We start from the raw sequence: 23,031 nt of genomic DNA, 5'->3' as shown, positions 1-23,031 counted from the left end.
AATGCAAAATGTTATTAGCATATTTATAATATGTGCTGTATGTGTGAGTGTATCTCTCACTTAGCCTGAAGGATGAGCATTTTCATTGTAAGTCTGTGATAAGGAGTGGGAAAAGATAATAACCAAGAATGCCCCTTGCCTTCAAAAGGAATGTTCAGGTATAAGTGAAAGTTTTTCTCCTTCGAGAAGGCATATCTGAAACCACTTGGCTAACTGCTTCAGGAAAGTGCATCTGCCCTGCTCCCCATATGTTGTCTTGCCTAAAGAGAGATTTTTTTTTTTACTGTTTTCCAGATTGCAAAAGATACACAACTAGTATTATTTGTGTTTCACACTTAGGGATCTCAAGAAGAATCCAACAAATGTGCGTCACGAGCTATGCCGTAACAAGCTATGTTTGTTATAAAACATGCTTTTCGCCTCTAGGGATGTAGAGCAGGGAAGATTCACGATCCCCTTCAACAGCTGCTTTTATTGTCTTGCCTGAGAAGTGCCGTGTGTACAAAGTCGACTGGAGAAGGGGACTCCTCTTTGCATGTGTGTTTTGCCTTTTCTGTTGGGGGAAGGATCCAGGGGTCCAGGACCCTGTTCTTTTCCCTTGTTGGAATATCTTAGACACTGATGTGATTCTCAGTGGCAGTTAATATAAAACTTTAGAGCTTGAAGGGGTTTGGGAAATTGTCTGATGCACCCTTGTCTTTTACAGATGCAAACATTGAGGCCTAGACACCTCGCATCTAGCTAGTGGCCAAGCAGGGAGGACCACCAGCCTGGGATGGATATTCCTGTTCCCTTTCTGCTTCTCTGTAGAAAAAGTGTAGAAGAAATTCAGAAGAAGTTCTGCTCTGGGATCAGATCGGTATCCTTGCCTGCTCTGATGGACAGTAGCTACTATAACGGTAGTCTACTTTTGTAGGTACATGTAGTATCATGTCAGATGTTTGGGTTCAAGTCATCAACCCATGGTTTTTATCTGTAACAGTGAGTGCCATGGATGTGGTTCAGCAGGATTGTGTTGTTCCTCAAACACAGTCCCATTCTTACCCCAAGATGCTCTGACAGGTTCTTGTGAGGTGCCTGCAAGCTGTTTCAAAGTCTAGAACTTACAGTAAGAAGCCAGATGCAGTCAAACTCTGGCTGAAAAAGTTTCAGACTTTGAATCAACTTGCAGGCACCTTGCAAGAACCCATCAGACCATCTTGGGGTACGAATAGGACCGTGTTTGGCTCCCTCTCTGTTTTTATCTTACTTTCTTTTTCCTTTCCTTCCCCTATGCTCATCTGTTTTGTTTCTTAAATTCCACATGTGAGCGAAATCATATGGTATTTGTCTTTCTCTGACTGACTGATTTCGCTTAGCATAATGCCCACCAGCTCCATCCACGTCATTGCAAATGGCAAGATTTCATTCTTTTTGATGGCCAAGCAATATTCCATTGCATAGACTTAACTCTAGGAAACACACTGAGGGTTGCCGGAGGGGGTGGTGGGTGGGAGGACGGGGTAACTGGGTGTTGGGCATTAAGGAGGGGCCCTTGATGAAATGAGCACTGGGTGTTACATGCAACTGATGAATCACTAAACTCTACCCCTGAAACTAATAATATGCTATATATTCACTAAAATGAATTTAAATAAAAAATTAAAAAGAAAAAGAAAAAAAATGGGACCATGTTTGGGAAACAACGCTATCCAGCTGAACCACATCCGTGGCACTCAGTGTTATGGATAAACACCTGGGTTGATGACTTGAACCCACCATCAGAGGTTGTACAACCACACAGCTTGGTGGCTGCCTGTACCTATAAAAGTGGGTTCCAGTTGTAGGGGCTACTGTCCATCACATATTATGCCTCAGGTCCAATTACCTTTTGTGCTCTTGTCAGACCACAGGGTCTGAAATTTACAACCAACAAATAGCTTGGGAACCAGTAGAGTCGAGGGGGGGATAATTTTGTCTTGAGGGGGGACAAAAACACAAGAAAAGAGGAGCCCCCTCCCCTCCCATTTCCTTGGTCTCCAGGAGAGGGAGAGAGAGAGATCTTGTGAATCGATGCTTACTGGCTTGTTCCTTACCCTGTTGACTGGGAATCTCTTCCCATTGGGGAAGTTTGAGGAGAGTTAATGAAAAAGAGACAAAGGAAAAGGGATATGTTTTCGTTTCTCCTAAGTGAGCAGAACAGAATAAGAAGGACATTTGTTACTTGAAAGTGAAAAATGGTAGTCCGTTTTGGGTTTTACATTTCCAGTAACGCATGGTCTTTGTTCTCTCCAGATTTAAGACTATAATTGACTCTAAGATTTCTCTTAAAAATCTCTTCCTCCCATCCTGGACACGATGAGTACATTCCATAGTGCACACTACTCATTTTTATTTTTGGACATGTCCTAAGGAGAAACAGTTTTTCTTCTAACAGATCAATGATAAATTAAATGTGAATGATACCCCAAGGGCAGAATTAACTGCATGTTACTTGGGGGTGATCCTGGGGTGGGGGGTGGAAAATACATTTCTATGTGGAATTCACAATTTGTAAATCTCCTATAATATGGATTATGTTTAATAATTACAGACATTTTTATAGTGGAGGACATGTGTATTGGTTGTTTTTCAACATGAATACAATTTTGCAACTTAAAAAATTTTATTATTCTCTTATAATAAGAGAATTAGCATTTGGTTCTTTCAAATTGATATCTTCCAGATGCTTGCCAGGAACTCTGTTAGATAATTGTCCAAATTATAGTATTAAGATAAAGCAAAAAGAAAGAAATATTATTATAATTATGAAGCAAGCAAATGGAATTCTATTTCAACCATTCATATCAAGCTGTCAATAATTGCAATGATGGTTCAAGTGTTAGCAATACTCATTAAAGTGTTTGGATTATATTGTGGATTGTCCCAAGGTAGACAGTAGTATTGGTTGAAAATGGGGTCCCAAGGGAGTTTCTGATGGACGTTTTAGAGGGCAAGGAAGTAGGATCTCACTGGGAACTTATAACGGTACAAGTTGGCAAGAGGAAAAGTGATCATAAGTAGGGTCCGTATGTTTGCAGAGCTTAAGACTCTGAAAATTTGAGCAGGATTTTTCAGCAGACATATATACGTATGGTGGCAGGTGTTCCCACAAATATCTTCAGAGATGAAATGGAGTATAGTGTAGGGAAAGAGAAAGAGAGCAAGAAAAGGAAAGAAAAGAGAAAATTAGAATGTCATTTGCACAATCTTTTAGAAGGGCTCAGCATATAAAAGCAATTACTAGTGGGTTGTTATGAAGGGTAAATGACTTGATACGTGGAAAATGTTAGCCAAGTGCATGCATGTAGTGAGCGATATTAGGTGGTAGGCATCAGAGCATTTATTCTCTTTTTTATAATGATGTGTGATCATTTTCTCCATCGGGCTGATGGGAAGATACCCATTCCAAAAAAATAAAACTAAAATTCTGTAAAAAATCCAAATAAAGGACCACAAAGAAATAAATACAAAGGCTACTGATGGCTGTCTTAGGGTAGTTGATTAAAATAATTTTTTAACTCTCTTTTCCAAATCATCAACGATATAACTTCATTTATTTTTAATGGAAAAAGGATATTAACATCATCTTTTCTTTCTAATTGGCAAATCTATGAGCAGACACCTGGAGATGAGTCATTTCTCTCCCTTCTTAAAGTAAGTCTGTTTAATGTAGGGAGAGTGGTACTGGCAGATGGGGCAGTCTGAGAGAGCCCATTAGAACCCACTGACAACACGCTCTATGGCTTCTCTTATACATGTCATTTATTTTTGTCTTGTGATGAGAAGCCTTCCAGTCTCCAATGAGTTTATTTAAGTGACAACTGAGGACTAGTCTGTATACAAATAAAATCGGCCGTCTCCTTAGGGGTGAATTTTCTTCTGAATTAGGGGGACAGAGAGGATAGTAGTTTAGGGGCTAACAATGACAAATGAACGATTTTGGGTGCAGGTACTTCTCACTTTATCAATAGCTGTCGGTGGGGTAACGTGCTGAGGTCAGTGAAATCTTTTCTGGCAGTTTTAAGGGAGTAGCTGATAGAGGAGAAGGGGGCAAAAGCTCAGCTGCAGCCTACCTTATCAGCCTGGCATCTTTCATGGAGAGGTAGGATTTGCTTCTAAGAAGACAGTCTCTCTGGGGCTCCCATCATTGCCTTGAACTCATTCCCATTTTTGCAAAGAAACCCGCCCCTGTGTCTTCTGCGGGGCTGCGATTATATGTGGTTGTTGGCATGTGCATTCTGAAGCCCTGCTCCTCTCATCATTGATCCCAGCAAAGTCCAAGTACACATGGCCTTGCTGGACTGGAGATGGAGCATTCACCTCTAATCCATTTCCTGGAGAACAATACAGAGCCATTTCTGCAAAAGGAAATCCTACAGAAGTTTATAGCTGGTTTACTTCTGGAAGTCTTCTGTATGACTGGAATCAGGATAATGCCTATGAATGGAGGTGTTACATATTTGGTGGCAGGTAGAATGGGGCAGAGATTTCCTTGAGGGGTGTGGGGAGGGTTGTATTGTATGAACACGTACAGTTTACAGAAAATGAACTTCAGAGGTGCCTGGGCGGCTCAGTAGGTTACGCATCTGCCTTCGGTCATGATCCCAGGGTACTGGGATTGAGCCCCACATTGGGCTCCCTGCTCATCCTTCTTGTGCTCTCTCTCTCTGTCAAATAAGTAAAATCTTTTAAAAAGAGTGAATTTCAGCGAAAAGAAAATAGACATTTGTTGAGTTGTGATATTATTAATCATAAAAATATAATAATTGAAAATTTAACAGAGAATTCATAGGAGAAGAAAACTTTGAAACCTTGCTTCCTACCGCATTTGCTGCTAGGAGGTGTGCTAAGGTGATATTGTTGTTCTTGTTTATTAGAGTTGATGCACGATGTTACATTAGTTTCAGGTGTATGACACAGTGATTGGACATATCTGTAGGTCATGCTGTGTTCACCCCAAGTGTAGCTACCATCTGTAAGGTGTTGCTGTTTTTTTCCCCCCCCAGGATCTATTTTATTTATTTATTTATTTATTTTTACTTTAAATTTTTTATTGTTATGTTAATCACCATACATTACATCATTAGTTTTTGGTGTAGTGTTCCATGATTCCTTGTTTGTACATAACACACAGTGCTCCACGCAGAACGTGCCCCCTTTAATACCCATCACCAAGCTAACCCATCCCCCACCCTCCTCCCCTCTAGAACTATCAGTTGGTTTTTCAGAGTCCATCCTCTCTCATGGACTTACTCCCCTTCATTCTTCCCCTCCTGCTATCATCTTCTTCTTCTTCTTTTTCTTAGCATATATTGCATTATTTTCTTTCAGAGGTACAGATCTGTGATTCAACAGTCTTGCACAATTCACAGCGCTCACCATAGCACATGCCCTCCCCAATGTCTACCACCCAGCCACCCCCTCCCTCCCATCCCCCCACCACTCCAGCAACACTCAGTTTGTTTCCTGAGATTAAGAATTCCTCATGTCAGTGAGGTCATATGATACGTCTTTCTCTGATTGACTTATTTCACTCAGCATAACACCCTCCAGCTCCATCCACGTCGTTGCAAATGGCAAGATCTCATTCCTTTTGATGGCTGCATAATATTCCATTGTGTATATATACCACTTCTTCTTTATCCATTCATCTGTCGATGGACATCTTGGCTCTTTCCACAGTTTGGCTATTGTGGACATTGCTGCTATAAACATCGGGGTGCACGTACCCCTTCGGATCCGTACATTTGTATCTTTGGGGTAAATACCCAGTAGTGCAATTGCTGGATCATATGGTAGCTCTATTTTCAACTGTTTGAGGAGCCTCCATACTGTTTTCCAGAGTGGTTGCACCAGCTTGCATTCCCACCAGCAGTGTAGGAGGGTTCCTCTTTCTCCACATCCCCGCCAACATCTGTCATTTCCTGACTTGTTAATTTTAGCCATTCTGACTGGTGTGAGGTGGTATCTCATGGAGGTTTTGATTTGGATTTCCCTGATGCCGAGCGATGTTGAGCACTTTTTCATGTGTCTGTTGGCCATTTGGATGTCTTCTTTGGAAAAAGGTCTGTTCATGTCTTCTGCCCATTTCTTGATTGGATTATTTGTTCTTTGGGGGTTGAGTTGGATAAGTTCTTTATAGATTTTGGATACTAGCCCTTTATCTGCTATGTCACTTGCAAATATTTTCTCCCATTCTGTCAGTTGTCTTTTGGTTTTGTGGACTGTTTCTTTTGCTGTGCAAAAGCTTTTGATCTTGATGAAATCCCAAGAGTTCATTTTTGCCCTGGCTTCCCTTGCCTTTGGCGATGTTTCTAGGAAGAAATTGCTGCAGCTGAGGTTAAAGAGGTTGCTGCCTGTGTTCTCCTTTAGGATTTTGATGGACTCCTGTCTCACATTGAGGTCTTTCAACCATTTGGAGTCTATTTTTGTGTGTGGTGTAAGGAAATGGTCCAGTTTCATTCTTCTGCATGTGGCTGTCCAGTTTTCCCAACACAATTTTTTGAAGAGACTGTCTTTTTTCCATTGGACATTCTTTCCTGCTTTGTCAAAGATGAGTTGACCATAGAGTTGAGGGTCCACTTCTGGGCTCTCGATTCTTTTCCATTGATCTATGTGTCTGTTTTTGTGCCAGTACCATACTGTCTTGATGATGACAGCTTTGTAATAGAGCTGGAAGTCCAGAATTGTGATGCCGCCAGCTTTGCTTTTCTTTTTCAACATTCCTCTGGCTATTCGGGGTCTCTTCTGGTTCCATACAAATTTTAGGATTATTTGTTCCATTTCTTTGAAAAAAGTGGATGGTATTTTGATGGGGATTGCATTGAATGTGTAGATTGCTCTAGATAGCATTGACATCTACACAATGTTTGTTCTTCCAATCCATGAGCATGGAAGGTTTTTCCATTTCTTTGTGTCTTCCTCAATTTCTTTCCTGAGTATTTTATAGTTTTCTGAGTACAGATCCTTTGCCTCTTTGGTTAGATTTATTCCTAGGTATCTTATGGTTTTGGTTGCAATTGTAAATGGGATCGACTTCTTAATTTGTCTCTCTTCTGTCTTGTTGGTGTATAGGAATGCCACTGATTTCTGTGCATTGATTTTATATCCTGCTACTTGACTGAATTCCTGTATGAGTTCTAGCAGTTTTGGGGTGGAGTCTTTTGGGTTTTCCACATACAGTATCATATCATCTGCAAAGAGTGAGAGTTTGACTTCCTCCTTGCCGATTTGGATGCCTTTGATTTCTTTTTGTTGTCTGATTGCTGTGGCTAGGTCTTCTAACACTATGTTGAATAGCAGTGGTGAGAGTGGACATCCCTGCTGCGTTCCTGACCTTAGGGGAAAAGCTCTCAGCTTTTCCCCATTGAGAATGTTATTCACTGTAGGTTTTTCATAGATGGCTTTTATGATGTTGAGGTATGTACCCTCTATCCCTATACTCTGAAGAGTTTTGATCAAGGAAGGATGCTGTACTTTGTCAAATGCTTTTTCTGCATCTATTGAGAGGATCATATGATTCTTGTTCTTTCTTTTGTTAATATATTGTATCACGTTGATTGATTTGTGGATGTTGAACCAACCTTGCAGCCCAGGGATAAATCCCACTTGGTCTTGGTGAATAATCCTTTTAATGTACTGTTGGATCCTATTGGCTAGTATTTTGGTGAGAATTTTTGCATCCATGTTCATCAAGGATATTGGTCCGTAATTCTCCTTTTTGGTGGCGTCTTTGTCTGGTTTTGGGATCAAGGTAATGGTGGCCTCCTAAAATGAGTTTGGAAATTTTCCTTCCATTTCTATTTTTGGAACAGTTTCAGGAGAATAGGTATTAATTCTTCTTTAAATGTCTGATAGAATTCCCCTGGGAAGCCATCTGGCCCTGGGTTTTTGTTTGTTGGGAGATTTTTGATGACTGCTTCAAATCCTTAGTGGTTATAGGTCTGTTTAGGTTTTCTGTTTCTTCCTGCTTCAATTTCGGTAGTTGATATGTCTCTAGAAATGCACCCATTTCTTCCAGGTTACCTAATTTACTGGCATAGATTTGCTCATAATATGTTCTTATACTTGTTTGTATTTCTTTGGTGTTGGTTATGATCGCTCCTCTTTCATTCATGATTTTGTTGATTTGGGTCATTTCTCTTTTCTTTTTGATCAGTCTGGCCAGGGGTTTATCAATCTTGTTAATTCTTTCAAAGAACCAGCTCCTAGTTTCGTTGATCTGTTCTACTGTTCTTTTGGTTTCTATTTCATTGATTTCTGCTCTGATCTTTATTATTTGTCTTCTCCTGCTGGGTTTAGGCTTTATTTGCTGTTTTTTCTCTAGCTCCTTTAGGGGTATGGTTAGGTTGTGTATTTGAGACCTTTCTCGTTTCTTGAGAAAGGCTTGTATTGATATATACTTTCCTCTCAGGACTGCCTTTGCTGCATCCCAAAGATTTTGAACAGTTGTGTTTTCATTTTCATTGGTTTCCATGAATGTTTTTAATTCTTCTTTAATTTCCTGGTTGACCCATTCATTCTTAGTAGGATGCTCTTTAGCTTCCATGGATTTGAGTTCTTTCTGACTTTCCTCTTGTGATTGAGTTCTAGTTTCAAAGCACTGTGGTCTGAAAATATGTAGGGAATAATCCCAGGTTGAGACCTGATTTGTGGCCTAGGATGTGATCAATTCTGGAGAATGTTCCATGTGCACTAGAGCAGAATGTGTATTCCGTTGCTTTGGGATGGAATGTTCTGAATATGTCTGTTAGGTCCATTTGGTCCAGTGTGTCATTTAAAGTCTTTATTTCCTTGTTGATCTTTTGCTTAGATGATCTGTCCATTTCATTCAGGGGGGTGTTAAAGTCCCCCACTATTATTGTATTGTTGTCAATGTGTTTTTTTGCTTTTCTTATTAATTGCCTTATATAATTGGCTGCTCCCGTATTAGGGGCATAGATATTTACAATTGTTAGATCTTCTTGTTGGATAGACCCTTTAAGTAGGATATATTGTCCTTCCTCATTTCTTATTACAGTCTTTGGTTTAAAATCTAATTCATCTGATATAAGAATTGCCACTCCAGCTTTCTTTTGGTGTCCATTAGCTTGGTCAATGGTTTTCCACCCCCTCACTTTCAATCTGGGGGTGTCTTTGGGTCTAAAATGAGTCTCTTGCAGACAGCATATTGATGGGTCTTGTTTTTTAATCCAATCTGATAGCCTGTGTCTTTGATTAGGGCATTTAGCCCATTTACATTCAGGGTAACTATTGAAAGGTATGAATTTAGTGCCATTGTATTGCTTATAAGGTGACTGCTACCGTATATTGTCTGTGTTCCTTTCTGGTCTATGCTGCTTTTAGGCTCTCTCTTGGCTTAGAGGACCCCTTTCAATATTTTTTGGAGGGCTGGTTTCGTGTTTGCAAATTCCTTTAGTTTTTGTTTGTCCTGGAAGATTTTTATCTCTCCTTCAATTTTCAATGACAGCCTAGCTGGATATAGTATTCTTGGCTGCATATTTTTCTCGTTTAGTGCTCTGAAGATCTCATGCCAGTCCTTTCTGGCCTGCCAGGTCTCTGTGGATAGGTCTGTTGCCAATCTAATGTTTCTAGCATTATGAGTTACATATCTCTTCTCCCGAGCTGCTTTCAGGATTTTCTCTTTGTCTCTGAGACTCGTAAGTTTGACTATTAGATGTCGGGGTGTTGACCTATTTTTATTGATTTTGAGAGGGGTTCTCTCTGCCTCTTGGATTTTGATGCCTGTTTCCTTCCCCACATTAGGGAAGTTCTCTGGTATAATTTGCTCCAATATGCCTTCTGCCCCCCTCTCTCTTTCTTCTTCTTCTGGGATCCCAATTATTCTAATGTTGTTTTGTCTTATTGTATTACTTATCTCTCGAATTCTGCCCTCGTGATCCTGTAGTTGTTTATCTCTCCTTTTCTCAACTTCTTTATTTTCCATCATTTGGTCTTCTATATCGCTAATTCTCTCTTCTGCCTCATTTATCCTAGCAGTTAGCGCCCCCATTTTTGATTACACCTCATTAATAGCCTTTTTGATTTCGGCTTGGTTAGATTTTAGTTCTTTTATTTCTCCAGGAAGGGTTTCTCTAATAACCTCCATGCTTTTTTCAAGCCCAGCGAGTATCTTTAAAATCCTGATTCTGAATTCTAGGTCTGACATCGTACTAATGTCCGTATTGAGTAGGTCCGTGACAGACGTTAGTACCTCTTGTTTTTTTTGTTGAGGTGATTTTTTTTCGTCTTGTCATTTTGTCTAGAGGGGAATAGATGAATGAGAGAACAAAATGCTAACAGGTTAAGAACGTCCCCAGAAAATATACTCTAAACAAATCAGAAAAGACCTGCAATCAGCGGAGAAGAAAGGGAAAGAAAGAAAAAAGAAAGAGAAAAGAAAAGAAAAAGAGAAAGACAAACAAAAACAGAACAAAACAAACAAAACAGAATATGATCAAATATGATCAGGCTAGTGCATAGATCAGTGCCACACACTAGATTTTGGGTGTATTTTGGTCTGTTAGAGGAACGTGCCTCCTAAAATTTTAAAGAAAGAAATACTTCTTTGTGTACAAAATAAGTGTTGATATGATGAAGGGATGGAATATGACTGTAAAATGAAAATTATAAAAGATTTTATAAAAGGAATTGATAAGAAGTTTTTTGAAAAAAGAAGAAGAATAAAAAAAAAGGGAGAGAATGTGATCAGGCAGGAGACTAGAACAAAGCCATACAGTAGTGTTTTAGGGCATATTTTGATCTGTTAGAAGACATTGTATCTCAAAATTTTAAAGCGAGAGCAACTTATATATATATGTATGTATGCCAAAAATAAGGCTAACGACTGTGAAGGGATAGAATATGACTCTAAAAATGAGAAATAAAATTTTTTTTTAAAAAGGGATTCATAAGATGTTGGTTGAAAATAGAGAAAAAGAAAAATTAAAACAAAAAACAGTTTAAAAAATTAACTTTGAAAGACTAATGATTCATGGCAAAAAAGCCATGAATTCTATGTGCGGTATTCCCCTAGCGCTGGAGTTCTCCTGTTCTCATTGATAGGTAAGCTTGGTCTTGGCTGGCTGTTCCTGTTGATCTTCTGGGGGAGGGGCCTGTTGCCGTGGTTCCCACATGACTTTGCTGGAGGCGGAATTGCCCCGCCCTTGCCTGTCAGGGCTAAGTAATCTGCTCGGGTTTGCTCTCAGGAGCTTTTGTTCCCTGCAAGCTCTTGGGACAGCTTTGGAGGACTAGGGTGAAAATGGTGGCTTCCCAATCTCCACCCGGAGGAGCCGAGAACTCGGGGCCCCGCTCCTCAGTGCGCCCCCAGAGAAAAGCAGTCACTCCCGTGTCCCCGGTCTCTGGCTGCACTCCGTGCTCACCCGGCCTGTGACCGAGCGTTTCTATGTCTGGCACCCGACCCCGTGTGGAGTCTCCAAACCCAGCAGATCCCTGCGGTGCGCTCCCACGCCGCTCCTCCCCAGGAAGGAAGGGGAGTCTCCCTGGATCTGCCGCTTGTTGGGTCCCTGCTGGAGGAGCAGTGGCCCGACTGGGCCGCGGATCACAGTTTATGGCAACCCCGAGCTGAGAGCCCGCGCCTCGGCTCCGTCTCTGCAGCCGGCTTCCCGGCTCCGATACCTGGGAGCTCTGCCACACTCAGGCACCCCTGTCTTTCTGTGACCCCGAGGATCCTGAGACCACACTGTCCTGGGAGGATTCCACCCCCAGCTTAGCCACTGGAGCGACGTCCCTCAGCAGAGCTGACTTCTAAAAGTTCCGATTTTGTGCTCTGCGGCTCTGTCACTTGCTAGAAGTGGCTGAAGGAGGCCCCCTCCCCCGCCGTCTATCCTCCCGAATATCACCTCGGATTCACTTCTCCGCACGTCCTACCTTCCAGTAAGTGGTCACTTTTCTGTTCAGAGAGTTGTTGCTATTCTTTTCTTCAATCTCCTGTTGAGTTCGTAGGTGTTCAGAATGGTTTGATCCCGGGGCGCCTGGGTGGCTCAGTCATTAAACGTCTGCCTTCGGCTCAGGTCATGGTCCCAGGATCCTGGGATCGAGCCCCACATTGGGCTCCCCGCTCAGCGGGAAGCCTGCTTCTCCCTCTCCCACTTCCCCTGCTTGTGTTCCCTCTCTCATTGTGTCTCTGTCAAATAAATAAATAAAATCTTAAAAAAAAATGGTTTGATGCCTATTCAGCTGAATTTCTGAGACCAGAGGAAATCCAGGTCTCCTGCTCCTCCACCATCTTGCTCCGCCTGCCCCCGCCCCCCGCCGTGATGCTGTTTTGAAGTATGGTGTTCACAATGATGTGTTTTTTTTTTTTTTTTACTTTTTTCTCCCATACTTAATTGTGTTTGATGACTTCTGTCTTAGACAAACTTTTTCCAAACCTGCTTCGTATATATGATTTCCGAAATCTAGATTTTATTACTGTTATTTTGTAGATTTGGCATCAGACACCAAAGAGCTATGGCCTGTGTGTAACCTTGTGACATCACAGAATGATGAGCAGTACTTCTGTTGAGAAGCCTCCCCCCCACCCCCCACCCATCCCATAAGGGCCCTTGTAGTCATAATGAAATGTCAAATGAATAACTTTAATGGCAAAAGAAATAAAAAAAAAAGAAATCCTCATAGAAACATTTCAGCAAAGCCTGCATTTTCCACAGCACATTCTATAGCATTCCAGTATCCTGAGATTTTTAAAGAGTTTTGTGGTCGTATAAATTCATGAAGCACTGTGGGCCAGTTTTTCATCTAGGTTCCGTGGTGCATATTGGCGAATTGAAGAATCTGAAAAGTTCTGGGGCCATGAAAATGCTTTCATTTTCTTTAACTCTCCATGTTCCTGGCTGTGAATTTCCCATCCCTTTACCACCGTCTCCAAACCCCAGCACTTAGTAATGTCTGACAGAATACATTTGGGAAGATGCTGCAGAAGAGAATATTGCTTTCCCAGTTTGGGGACCTGGAATCCTGGGAGTAGTCATGAGGCAGGTGTCACCCAGTCTGGATTTCAGTGATAACCAATAGTGGGAGCAGCTTTCACCCAGAAATTTATGAAAGTGATGAAAATAATCTGTTTACCATCACAGAGAGTTTCATCCAAATTCATGACTATCTTCATTCCCTTAACTAAGGTTCTGGAATTCCCCTTTACCAGGATGGGTGAGACATGGCTGACAGCCTGCAAGGGACATTTCTGTTCTCGTCCTGGGCCATCTCTCCCAGGAGACCAGAGGGCCCTCTCCTTCTACAAGGGCTTTAATTACACTGATTTAATATTGATTTTTCCTTTTTATACATGAATTTCTTCCATGAGCTGCTTTCAGGAGGATATTTTTCTATTCTCTAATGTTTTGATTTTTGCTGTATTTCAAACCATTTTTACATATGCCTAATTTCATTTAATTATTGTCAGATAATGTGGTTTGTACAGTTTCTACTTGTTGGGGTGAAATTTGGGGAATTTTTAAAAAAGCCCTGTATATGATTAATTTTTGTTACAGTTCCATGGATGTTTGAGGAAAAATAAATGTTCTCTGTAGAGACAAAGTTTGACCTTTATCTATAAAAACAATATTGTTCAAACACTCTATATCATTATGTTTGTGCAGCTGATTTATTCAACACTTTCCTAAAGAGTCTCCCACTCCTCGTACCATTTTTACCCCTTCTGCCTTTTTTGTGCTGTATATTTCAATCTGTGTTATTTGATTCTTAAGATTTATGAGTTTTATATGTTCATTGTGAGTCGTGCCCTTTATCAAAATAAGATTTTTAAATCCCATTTAATGTACTTGGTCTTAAATATGACTTTGTCATATATTAACGATTGCCATGCCTGCTTTAATTTATGTTTGCTTATCCTTTAAGTTTCAGTATTTCTCTCCTAAAATATTTTAATGGAGGCAAACAAAATAGATCATTTGAGAGTGCTTTTCATACACATTATGTATTTTTCCTTTCTTTCAAAGTACTTCTTATATACAATATGCAATGGGATTTAAAAAGGTGAATCTGGAAGTTTTTGTCATTTAATAAGGCTGTTTAATCTATTTATATTTACAACAAGTTTTGGTGTTACTTCTGTCATTTTGATTTTATCCTATTTTCCATGTCTTTCTTTCTTGCTTGCTTGCTTTCTTGCTTTCTCTTTCTCTCTCTCTCTCTCTTTTTCTGACTTCCTTCCTTCCTACTTTCCTTCCTTCCCTCCCTCTCTCTTTTTTTCTTATGCAACACGGACAACCTTATTTTCTTTGACTTTTTCCTCCTTAGTGTTTATAATTCTACTAGTGTTTCCCTTTTTGTTCTTAAAAACATATTTGAGCCTATATTTCTCTATCAATATGAACAGCTAAAATTGAGTATTTCCTATATGATAGGCACTTTTCACACACAGTATATGGCTAAATTATAGCAACCACTGAATGAGGTGGGTATTTTTATATTCCTTTGAAAGATAAGAAAACTGAATCACAAGGAGGCTAAGTACAAAATTTACATACCTTTTCCAGAATCTACAGCTCAAATTCGAATCAAGGCAGTTTGACGTAAGAGCCTACCCTCTTGCTATATTACCTTACTGTTTTCAAGGATGTTATGGTATCACTATGTCTATGTAAGTTAAGAAAGTTCATATTTTGTTTTAATTTATTCTTCCCTTGCACATCTCTTTTTTAAAAGATTTATTAGAGAGAGGGAGAGAGCACAGTGGGGAGGGGCGGAGGGAAAAGGAGAGAGAAACTTAAAGCAGACTCTGCACTGAGTGTGGAGCCCAATGCACACATAATCGATCCCATGACTGCGAGATCACAACCAGAGCAGAAACCAAGAGTTGGTTGCTTAACAGACTGCACCACCCAGGTGCCCCTGCACATCTCTCTTAAAAATTTTTTTTAATTTAAATTCAATTTAATAAACATATAGTGTATTATTAGTTTCAGAAATAGAATTCAGTGATTTATCAGTTGCATATAACACCCACTGCTCATTATGTCAAGTGCCCTCCTTAATGCCCGTCACCCAGTTACCCCATCCCCCCACTCACTTCCCCTTCAGCAACCCTCAGTTTGTTTCTAGAGGTTTGCCTCCCTCTCTGTTTTCATTTTATTTTATTTTTCCTTCCCTTCCTCTATGTTCATCTGTTTTGTTTCTTAAATTCCACAATGAGTGAAATCATATGGTATTTGTCTGTCTCTGACTGACTTATTTCGCTTGGCATAATACCTTCTAGTTCCATCCATGTTGTTGCAAATGGCAAGATTTCATTATTTTTTTAAATTTATTTTATTATGTTATTTAATCACCATACATTACATCATTAGTTTTTGATGTAGTAATCCATGATTCATTGCTTGTGTATAACACCCAGTGCCCCATTCAATACGTACCCTCTTTAATACCCATCACCAGGCTAGCCCATCCCCCTCCCCCCCTCCCCTCTAGAACCCTCAGTTTGTTTCTCAGAATCCATAGTCTCTCATGGTTCATCTCCCCCTCCAATTTCCCCCCCTTCATTTTTCTCGTCCTACTATCTTTTTTTAATTTAATTTTTTTAATTTTATTTATTTTATTATACACAAACTGAATCATGGAACACTACATCAAAAACTAGTGATGTAATGTATGGTGATTAACATAACATAATAAGATTCTTTTTTGATGGCCGAGTAATATTCTATATATATACACACACACACCATATTTTCTTTATCCATTCATCTATCAGTGGACATATGGACTCTTTCCATATTTGGTTAGCTATTGTGGACAGTGCTGCTATAAACATTAGGGTGCAGGTGCCCCCTCAAATCACTATGTTTGTATCCTTTGGATAAATACCTAGTAGTGCAATTGCTGGGTTATAGGGTAGCTAGCTCTATTTTTAACTTTTTGAGGAACTCTGTACTGTTTTCCAGAGTGACTGCACCAGTTTGCATTCCCACCGACAGTGTAAGAGGGTCCCCCGTTCTCCAAATTCTCACCAACATCTGTTGTTTCCTTAGTTGTTAATTTTAACCATTCCTACTGGTGACTGCATATCTCTTTTTAATTTCATTTCAGAACCAGATGATATTAAGATTTGATAATCTTTATTTTTGCCCTACATAATTATTTTTATAGTGGCATTATTATATTTCTATATATTTACATTTGTATTATATTTGTATTTGTATTGTGTACTTGTATTATTTTATATTTGTATATTTGTATTTTATGTTTGTATTATGTAGTAACCATGTTTTCAGTAGTCATGTAGACTCACACCTTGTTTAACTGGACTGTCCTATTGTTTCTTAGGTTGATTTCGGGGCAGCTGAAGTATGTCTTCAAGTTATGATTTAAAGATAGGATGATGTGTTTTCTGAGCTCTTGCCTATATGAGTGTATGTGCCACATGTGCTCATGCACAAACACTTGGCTGGTTATAGGTTTACTGGATAACAATCCTTTCTACTTTCAAACACTAAGCAGTACTCCTGGCATCTAGTGTTGCAGAAGGAAGTATGACCCAAGTATGATTTTTTTTTGTGTACATATATGTCCATGTGTAGGTTTACCTACACAAACACAAACACACATACCTACTTTTTAAAAGAATCTTAATGGTAGGGTGCAACCCCCGATTCTGCCCAGTAAGGAGTAGTGGTGTTGATTTTAGTTAGATTGGCAAATACACAAGACGAGGCTTTCCTAGAGCCAAACTTACTCATCCTTGAGAAAGGACACAGGGCAAGCAACCACACAATATGCATGGAAAGGGCTTAGTGAAGACTCCCAGGTATGGCTTCTTTGGCCCTAGTCACTGTTGACTAGGGAAGTGTGTGGTCATGAGAGATGAAGTTGACCCTTGGCCCCAGGGTTTCTTCAACTTTCATACCTAGGTAACTACATAGGCCTTTTTGTTCTGTGGGTTTGTGTACATATACTTAGTTAATCAGCTTGTCTTCTCAGGGGTGTGAGACTACCTCCCAATCTCCAGCCAGTACATGTCAACAATATCTGGTACGCATTATTCAATGAACAATCCCAAGAATGAAGTACAGAGGCTTGGTTGGGTACATAGGCCTCAGTTGAATTCTCCTTTTGAATCTGGAGATAGACATGCTCCTTCTAATTCCATTACTTAGTATTGCATCAAATGATGGTCCTAGAAATATCACCCAAGTGACCTGTTTCTAAGACAGACATGAGTTTATTGCTTACCTTGGTGTGTTGGGCTGAATAGTGGTCCCCCAAAGATGTTCACGTCTCAATCCCTGGAACTTGCGAAGATGTCTAGTACAAGAGATTTTGCAGATGTGATCGAATTAAGGGTCTTGAGATAGGGAGATTCTCCTGAATTATCAGGTTGGGTTCAGTGTCATCACAAGGGTCCTTAAACATGAAAGAATGAGACAGAAGAGTCAGAGTCAGAGGAGAGGTGGGGATGATGGGATTGCTGGTGTTGGAGATGGAGGAAGGCACCATGAAGAAAGGAATGTACATGACCTTTAGATGCTGGTAAAGGCAAGGGCATGAATTATCCTCTAGAACCTCTGGAGGGAGTGTAGTTCTCCCAGCACCTTGACTTTTGCCCAGTAAGGCCCATTTTGGACTTTGGACCTCCAGAACCCTAAGACAATTAATTTGTGTTGCGTCCATCCATTAAATTTGTGGTAATTTGTTAATAGCAGCGAGAGGAAACTAATATACTTGCAAGGAAGAATGTGACAGAGTCTTGACAGTACCTCAAAAGGGGAAGGGAGAAGGTGGGATATTTACTAAGTCTTTAAAGGCTTGTTTAAGAGAAGGTTTCTTTAATGTGGGGCTTGATTAGCATTGGTTAAAGGTCATGATACAGTGGTTTAAGATTGGGGGACACTGTAAGGCAAGGATCTTGAGGAGAGGGGCTGTAAGGGTCTTGGATCAATGAGTCAGTTGTTGCTTTCGGTTGAAGAGTTGATGAGATGTTCCTGGAATGAACAATAAATTTATTTGCGATTTATATTTTCCAGGGCAAGAGTTTCCTGGACTAGTAAAGTTTTGTTGAGGCAGACGGAATAATAAAGTCAGTAGGCTATGTGGGGGTAGATGATTTGGGGTCTCAGTTGCAAAGAGTATATGACTCAGGTTCAGATTTTCAGATATCCCCGAGGCTAGTAGAAAGGTTACAGAGGCATCTGGTAATCTTCTCTTTCCCTGGGACTTTTTCTTTCTCCTTGCAACTCGAATATTTCAATAGAGTACAAGTAGGTTTTAGTCTGCACTTACCCAAATGCTAGGATTTTTACTTAGTTTAGAAAATTCTTTTTCTTGTTTATTTGTGAATTAATTTGCTGCTGCTGCTGTAACAAATTGTCACAAACTTAGTGGCTCAAACAATAAGCTTTTCTTTTGTTTTATAGCTCTTCAGAAGGTCGACATGGGGCTCACTGGGGCAAAGTCAAGGTGCTGGGGCCCCATTCCTTCTGGAGGCTATTGGAGAGAATTCATTTTCTTGCCTTTTCCAGCTTTTAGAAGACACCATGTTCCTTGGCTTTTGACCCGCTTCCCCCATCTTCAAGCCCTAATGGCAGCCTGAGTCCTCATGCTGCCATCTTTGGTTCTCCGCAGATGGGACTAGTTCCCTGCTCTTAAGGACTTGTGATTAGATTGGCCTCAGCTGAATCATGTGGTATAACCTCCCCATTTCAAGTAGACCTTAATCCTAAATATATCTGCAAAGTGCCTTTTGCCATGGAAGGTACCCTATTTACAGGTTCAGAAGATCAGGGTGTGGATCTTTGGGGGAGCTGTTAGTCTGCCTACCACTTCCAGAGTAAGTCCTTTTCACACGTAAGCACATCCTTTACTTTTTGAGGGAACTGCTCCCTTTTTCACAATATATTTTATGTATTTTCATAGGATTCATGTTTGTTTCATTTACTTAACAGGCTTGTGATTTGTCAAAAAAAACAAGGTGGGCGGTTTCTCCTTGGCCCTCGTACCTTCTTGATTATAGTGAAAACTTTAGCTCTTTAGCTGGAAGGATTTTGTTTTGTTTTGTTTTTGTTTTTTTTAATTTGACAGAGAGAGAGATAGTGAGAGCAGGAACACAAGCAGGGGGAGTGGGAATGGGAGGAGCAGCTTCCTGCCGAGCAGGGAGCCTGATGCGGGGGCTTGATCGACCTGAGCCGAAGGCAGACGCTTAACGATTGAGCCACCTAGGTGCCCCTGGAAGGATAAGTTTTATACACTGATGTTCTTGTGCTGGAGGGGGCTGTTCTCCCTCTGGTTACTGTGGTTACTATGTCCCTGTCATCAGGGTGTGCAGTGTGGGTGGGAGGAAATCTCTTAACCTCTTTCTGATCAACCCCACTGTTGGAGCTAGTGAAAATATAGTCAGAGGTCTTAAATACTGTTGAGTCTTAGTTTCAATGGCTAGCCCATTTCTGTAGCTTTCTGTATTTTAAATGAGTGTTTGAATGAGAAGTTAGGGGAGGGAAAATTAAAAAATTAATCACTACCAGTTCATTGTTCTCTTCATCTAGCATCCCACCTGGATCAATGCTTTGTATTGTCCTTGGATGTGCTCACAACACTCTGTATAACTCTTGGTTCTAAAGTGCTTCATGCTGCTGAAGCTCTCTGTCTTATGTTCCCAAGTGTTCTGGGTATGCTCTGTCTTCATGGACACATTCTCTCTATGCCTCAGTGTCGGGAATAATGCTGTATGCCCTGCCCTCTTGCTTTCAGTGTGACTTGAAAACAGATATTCTGTTGTGCAGACATGTGCAAAAACTAGGTTTCCTGTTCAGCTTCCCTGAACTTCTAACCAGTAGGAACAGCCCCCTTGTTAATCACTTACTGCTCAATATCAGGCACACTAGGTGAAGAAAAGGACTTCTAACCTATAGGGAGATAGTGAATATAAGCTCTGTTGCCATTTTCTATTGTTATAGTCAGAAATGTGTCATGAATCATAATCGCTTCTGTTTCATTTCTGCTCCAGACTCACCTTGACATCCTGGAAAAAAGCGTGAACCCTAAGCAAGTCTACTTACGCCAGGATGTTCTCTGCCAGACGCTGGGAGGGAATTCGTGTCCATTGGTGACTATCACGGCTATGCCTGAGTCTAATAGTGCTGACCACCTGGAGCAGTTCCGTGAGTAAAAAATGACAACCCTCTTTGAATATGTGGTGGTTACGGGGCGTCCTCACAGCGTTGGATGCTCCCTGTCCTGTTGAGATCAGAAGCTTCATAAAGGTCTGGGGACTAGTCTGTCTTTATAGAAATGCACTCCCTACTCTTGGTACAACATGAAGGGTAAATATTAATGTTGCCCTGTTGTTAAAGGGGAAAAAAAATTGCAGACTGTCAGGGAGAGGAACTGGAGTCACACTTGCCAGCCAGGCCCTCTTCTGCCCATGCTCACCGCCATTATACGGATCCCAAGGACAGACAAGGTCTGGAAAGGAAGGAAGTTGAGTTTTGGAGCCCTGGCTTAAGAATCCCCTTGATGGCTTGAATACCATTTGGATCTGAAGGGCTGACAATGAGGAGGAGGCTCTAGCCAAGAACTGTCCAACCAAACCAACACACAGGCAGATGTGCACACGCTCACATGTGCACACACACACACACACACACACACACACACACACACACATGTGCCCCTGAAATGTTAGAGCCCTGAGTACCAGTGTGACTTACCTGTAACCAATTAGCTTTTAAAGTTGGCTTCTGATATATTTTAGACCTTAGATAGGCAAGAAAAACCTATCAGGATGAGGGCTGCTTTGCAATACAGAAAAATCTGTGAGATGAAAGAAAAGACTGGGGAGTGAAAAATCTGGCTAATTTATCCCCAGAAGATGCAGCCTTACCTGATGAAGTGCTAACCGCGTTCAGGTGACTCTTTGGCGGATACAAAATGTAATTTCTCACACCCCATCAGCATCTGACAATGGATGCTTAACAACCTGGCTAATCAACAACTGATTATCCCATCTGAATTAATGAGGCCTAAAATGCTTTAATGAATAATAAGGGATTTTCCAAAAATTCTCTTATGTGTTTCATGAATTTAAGAGCAATTTCTGTAACAGTCACGGAGTCCTCTGCTCGCACATGAGCAGTTTTTGGAAGTTAGAGACAGCGATCCTTCCAGAGCAACCTTCACTGGATGGTTATTTATGTAAGAAAGCAGATCTATGTAAGCCTGTGTTCTGGAGTTTCAGTTTCCAAATAGGAGCTAGGAAAGAGCCCAACATATGATCATGGGATGGAGCTGCCTCTGCTTTCGCATTTTTGGGTATGCTGACACTGGTGCTTTTGCTGGTGTCATAACTAGAAAGATCATTTCCTGTTTGAAGGAGAGGACTTGAAACATGGTAAAGATCCCTAAATAATTTGGCACTCTGAAATAGTTCAGGTAATAAAAGAAAGAAAAGAAATCTTAGCACACCCTTCTAGGAATCTAAGGAGGCTGGTTTCTGTCTGCTGCCTAAGATTAGTAATCCTAAGTGCGTTCTCCTCTGTATCCTTACAGTTTTCTTTCTTAAACGTGTGCTGAGGGGCGCCAGGGTGGCTCAGCTGGTTCAGCAGCTGGCTCTTGGGTTCGGCTCAGGTCGTGATCTCAGGGTCCTGGGATCGAGCCCTGCGTTGGGCTTCATGCTCAGCGGGGGATCCGAGTGGGCATTCTCTCTCCTCCCTCTCCCTCTGCCCTGCCCCCTGCCTCTCTTCCTCTCGAATGCGTAGATAAATCTTTAAAAAAAAGTGCTGATATGTCAGCTGTTGTTCATCTCAGATATCATGGGGTGCCCTGGTGGCTTCGTCAATGAAGCATCTGCCTTTGGCTAAGGTAAAGATCCCAGCGTCCTGGGATCAAGCCCCATGCCAGGCTCCCTGCTCAGCAGGGAGTCTGCCCTTTGCCCCCCCCCCCTCTTTCTCTCTCAAATAAATAAATAAAACCTATAAAACAATGGGTGTATCCTGGATAGGAGTTGGGAGGGCCCTAATGATGGTGCCATGAGTGCTATTCATTCTCCTTGGGGCACAACAGACTTGCAAGTGACAGTCATTGAGCTGGACCCAGAGGAAACCAGGGGTCTGCCCCACAAGAGAGGATGAATGGGAGCCATTCTTCATAAGTGTGCCAAACGCACAGTGGCCCAGGTCCCATGCTTAGAAGAAGGGCCGTGCACTTTGCTTCAGTTCTTAAAAAGGTTTTCCACAAGAGGCCCTGCATTTTCATGTTGCAGTGGGCCCTGCAAATTGTGTAGCCAGTCCTGAGACTAAGCTGACGTCACACAGCTAAAATGTGACAAAAGCTGGTGCCCTGATGTGCTACCATCCTTGTCCTCTATTGCCGAGTCATGGAAGGCGAGTTGCAACCTACCTTGCTAGTACACTGAAAGTCTTATTTGTATGCACTGTGCAGCTGGTTGATATCTTTTGTAATGGTTGAAGTCATCCATTTTACAGATGAGGTAAGTAGAGGCTCAGGGAGATTCACTGCCCTGCTTCGTGGTGGTGCCCAGTTGGTTTCCGATTTTGTTATTCTGATTTCCAGAGTCCATACATACAACGGATGTCCTAACACAGTCGTTTGAGGAGGTGTTCTGGTTCCACTCTGAAACAGAACTTTCCCTCCTCCCTATTTCGTGTCCTTACATTATTAGAAGCTAGCTTAGCTGTTAAAGCTGTTAAAGCTGTCAACTTAGCTGTGGTCACTAAGTTGACCACAAATGAATGTATTACCCTCCTCCTGCTCACAGTGAATTTTATTTTCCTTTCCTAACCCAGTGGAAGCCTTTGCATGGTGGATGTTTCAGATATTGTGGCAGGGAGGCAGGAGGAGAGGACATTCAGACCCAGTACAGATTGGGTGCCAGTACAGAGCTGAGATGGCGTGGCTGGGCCATCATACTGGGAACAGAGTCTCGAACTATGGACTATAGGTGCTGGGCTACAGAATAAATGATTTCCTTGGCAGGGTACTCTCTCTCTCTCTCTCTCTCTCTCTCTCTCTCTCTCTCTC

At 41.2% G+C, this 23,031-nt stretch overlaps 1 protein-coding gene across 1 annotated transcript in view; it reads left to right on the top strand.

Moving 5' to 3' along the window:
• The window catches only part of AGBL1 (AGBL carboxypeptidase 1), a 784,924-nt gene that overhangs the window by 157,890 nt on the left and 604,003 nt on the right, over positions 1-23,031 (top strand). Inside the window, exon 15 of the mRNA XM_025893095.2 lies at positions 20,000-20,153. Coding sequence (XP_025748880.2) covers positions 20,000-20,153 — 154 coding nt within the window. The remainder of the gene's footprint in view (positions 1-19,999; positions 20,154-23,031) is intronic.

Source organism: Callorhinus ursinus, unplaced genomic scaffold, assembly GCF_003265705.2.
Source record: "Callorhinus ursinus isolate GAN/ISIS: 27379988/994484 unplaced genomic scaffold, GSC_fseal_2.0 scaffold45, whole genome shotgun sequence".
In the NCBI taxonomy this organism is placed as follows: Eukaryota; Metazoa; Chordata; class Mammalia; order Carnivora; family Otariidae; genus Callorhinus; species Callorhinus ursinus.
Note: the sequence above shows the minus strand (reverse complement) of the source record. Positions and strands in the feature narration are given on the sequence as shown.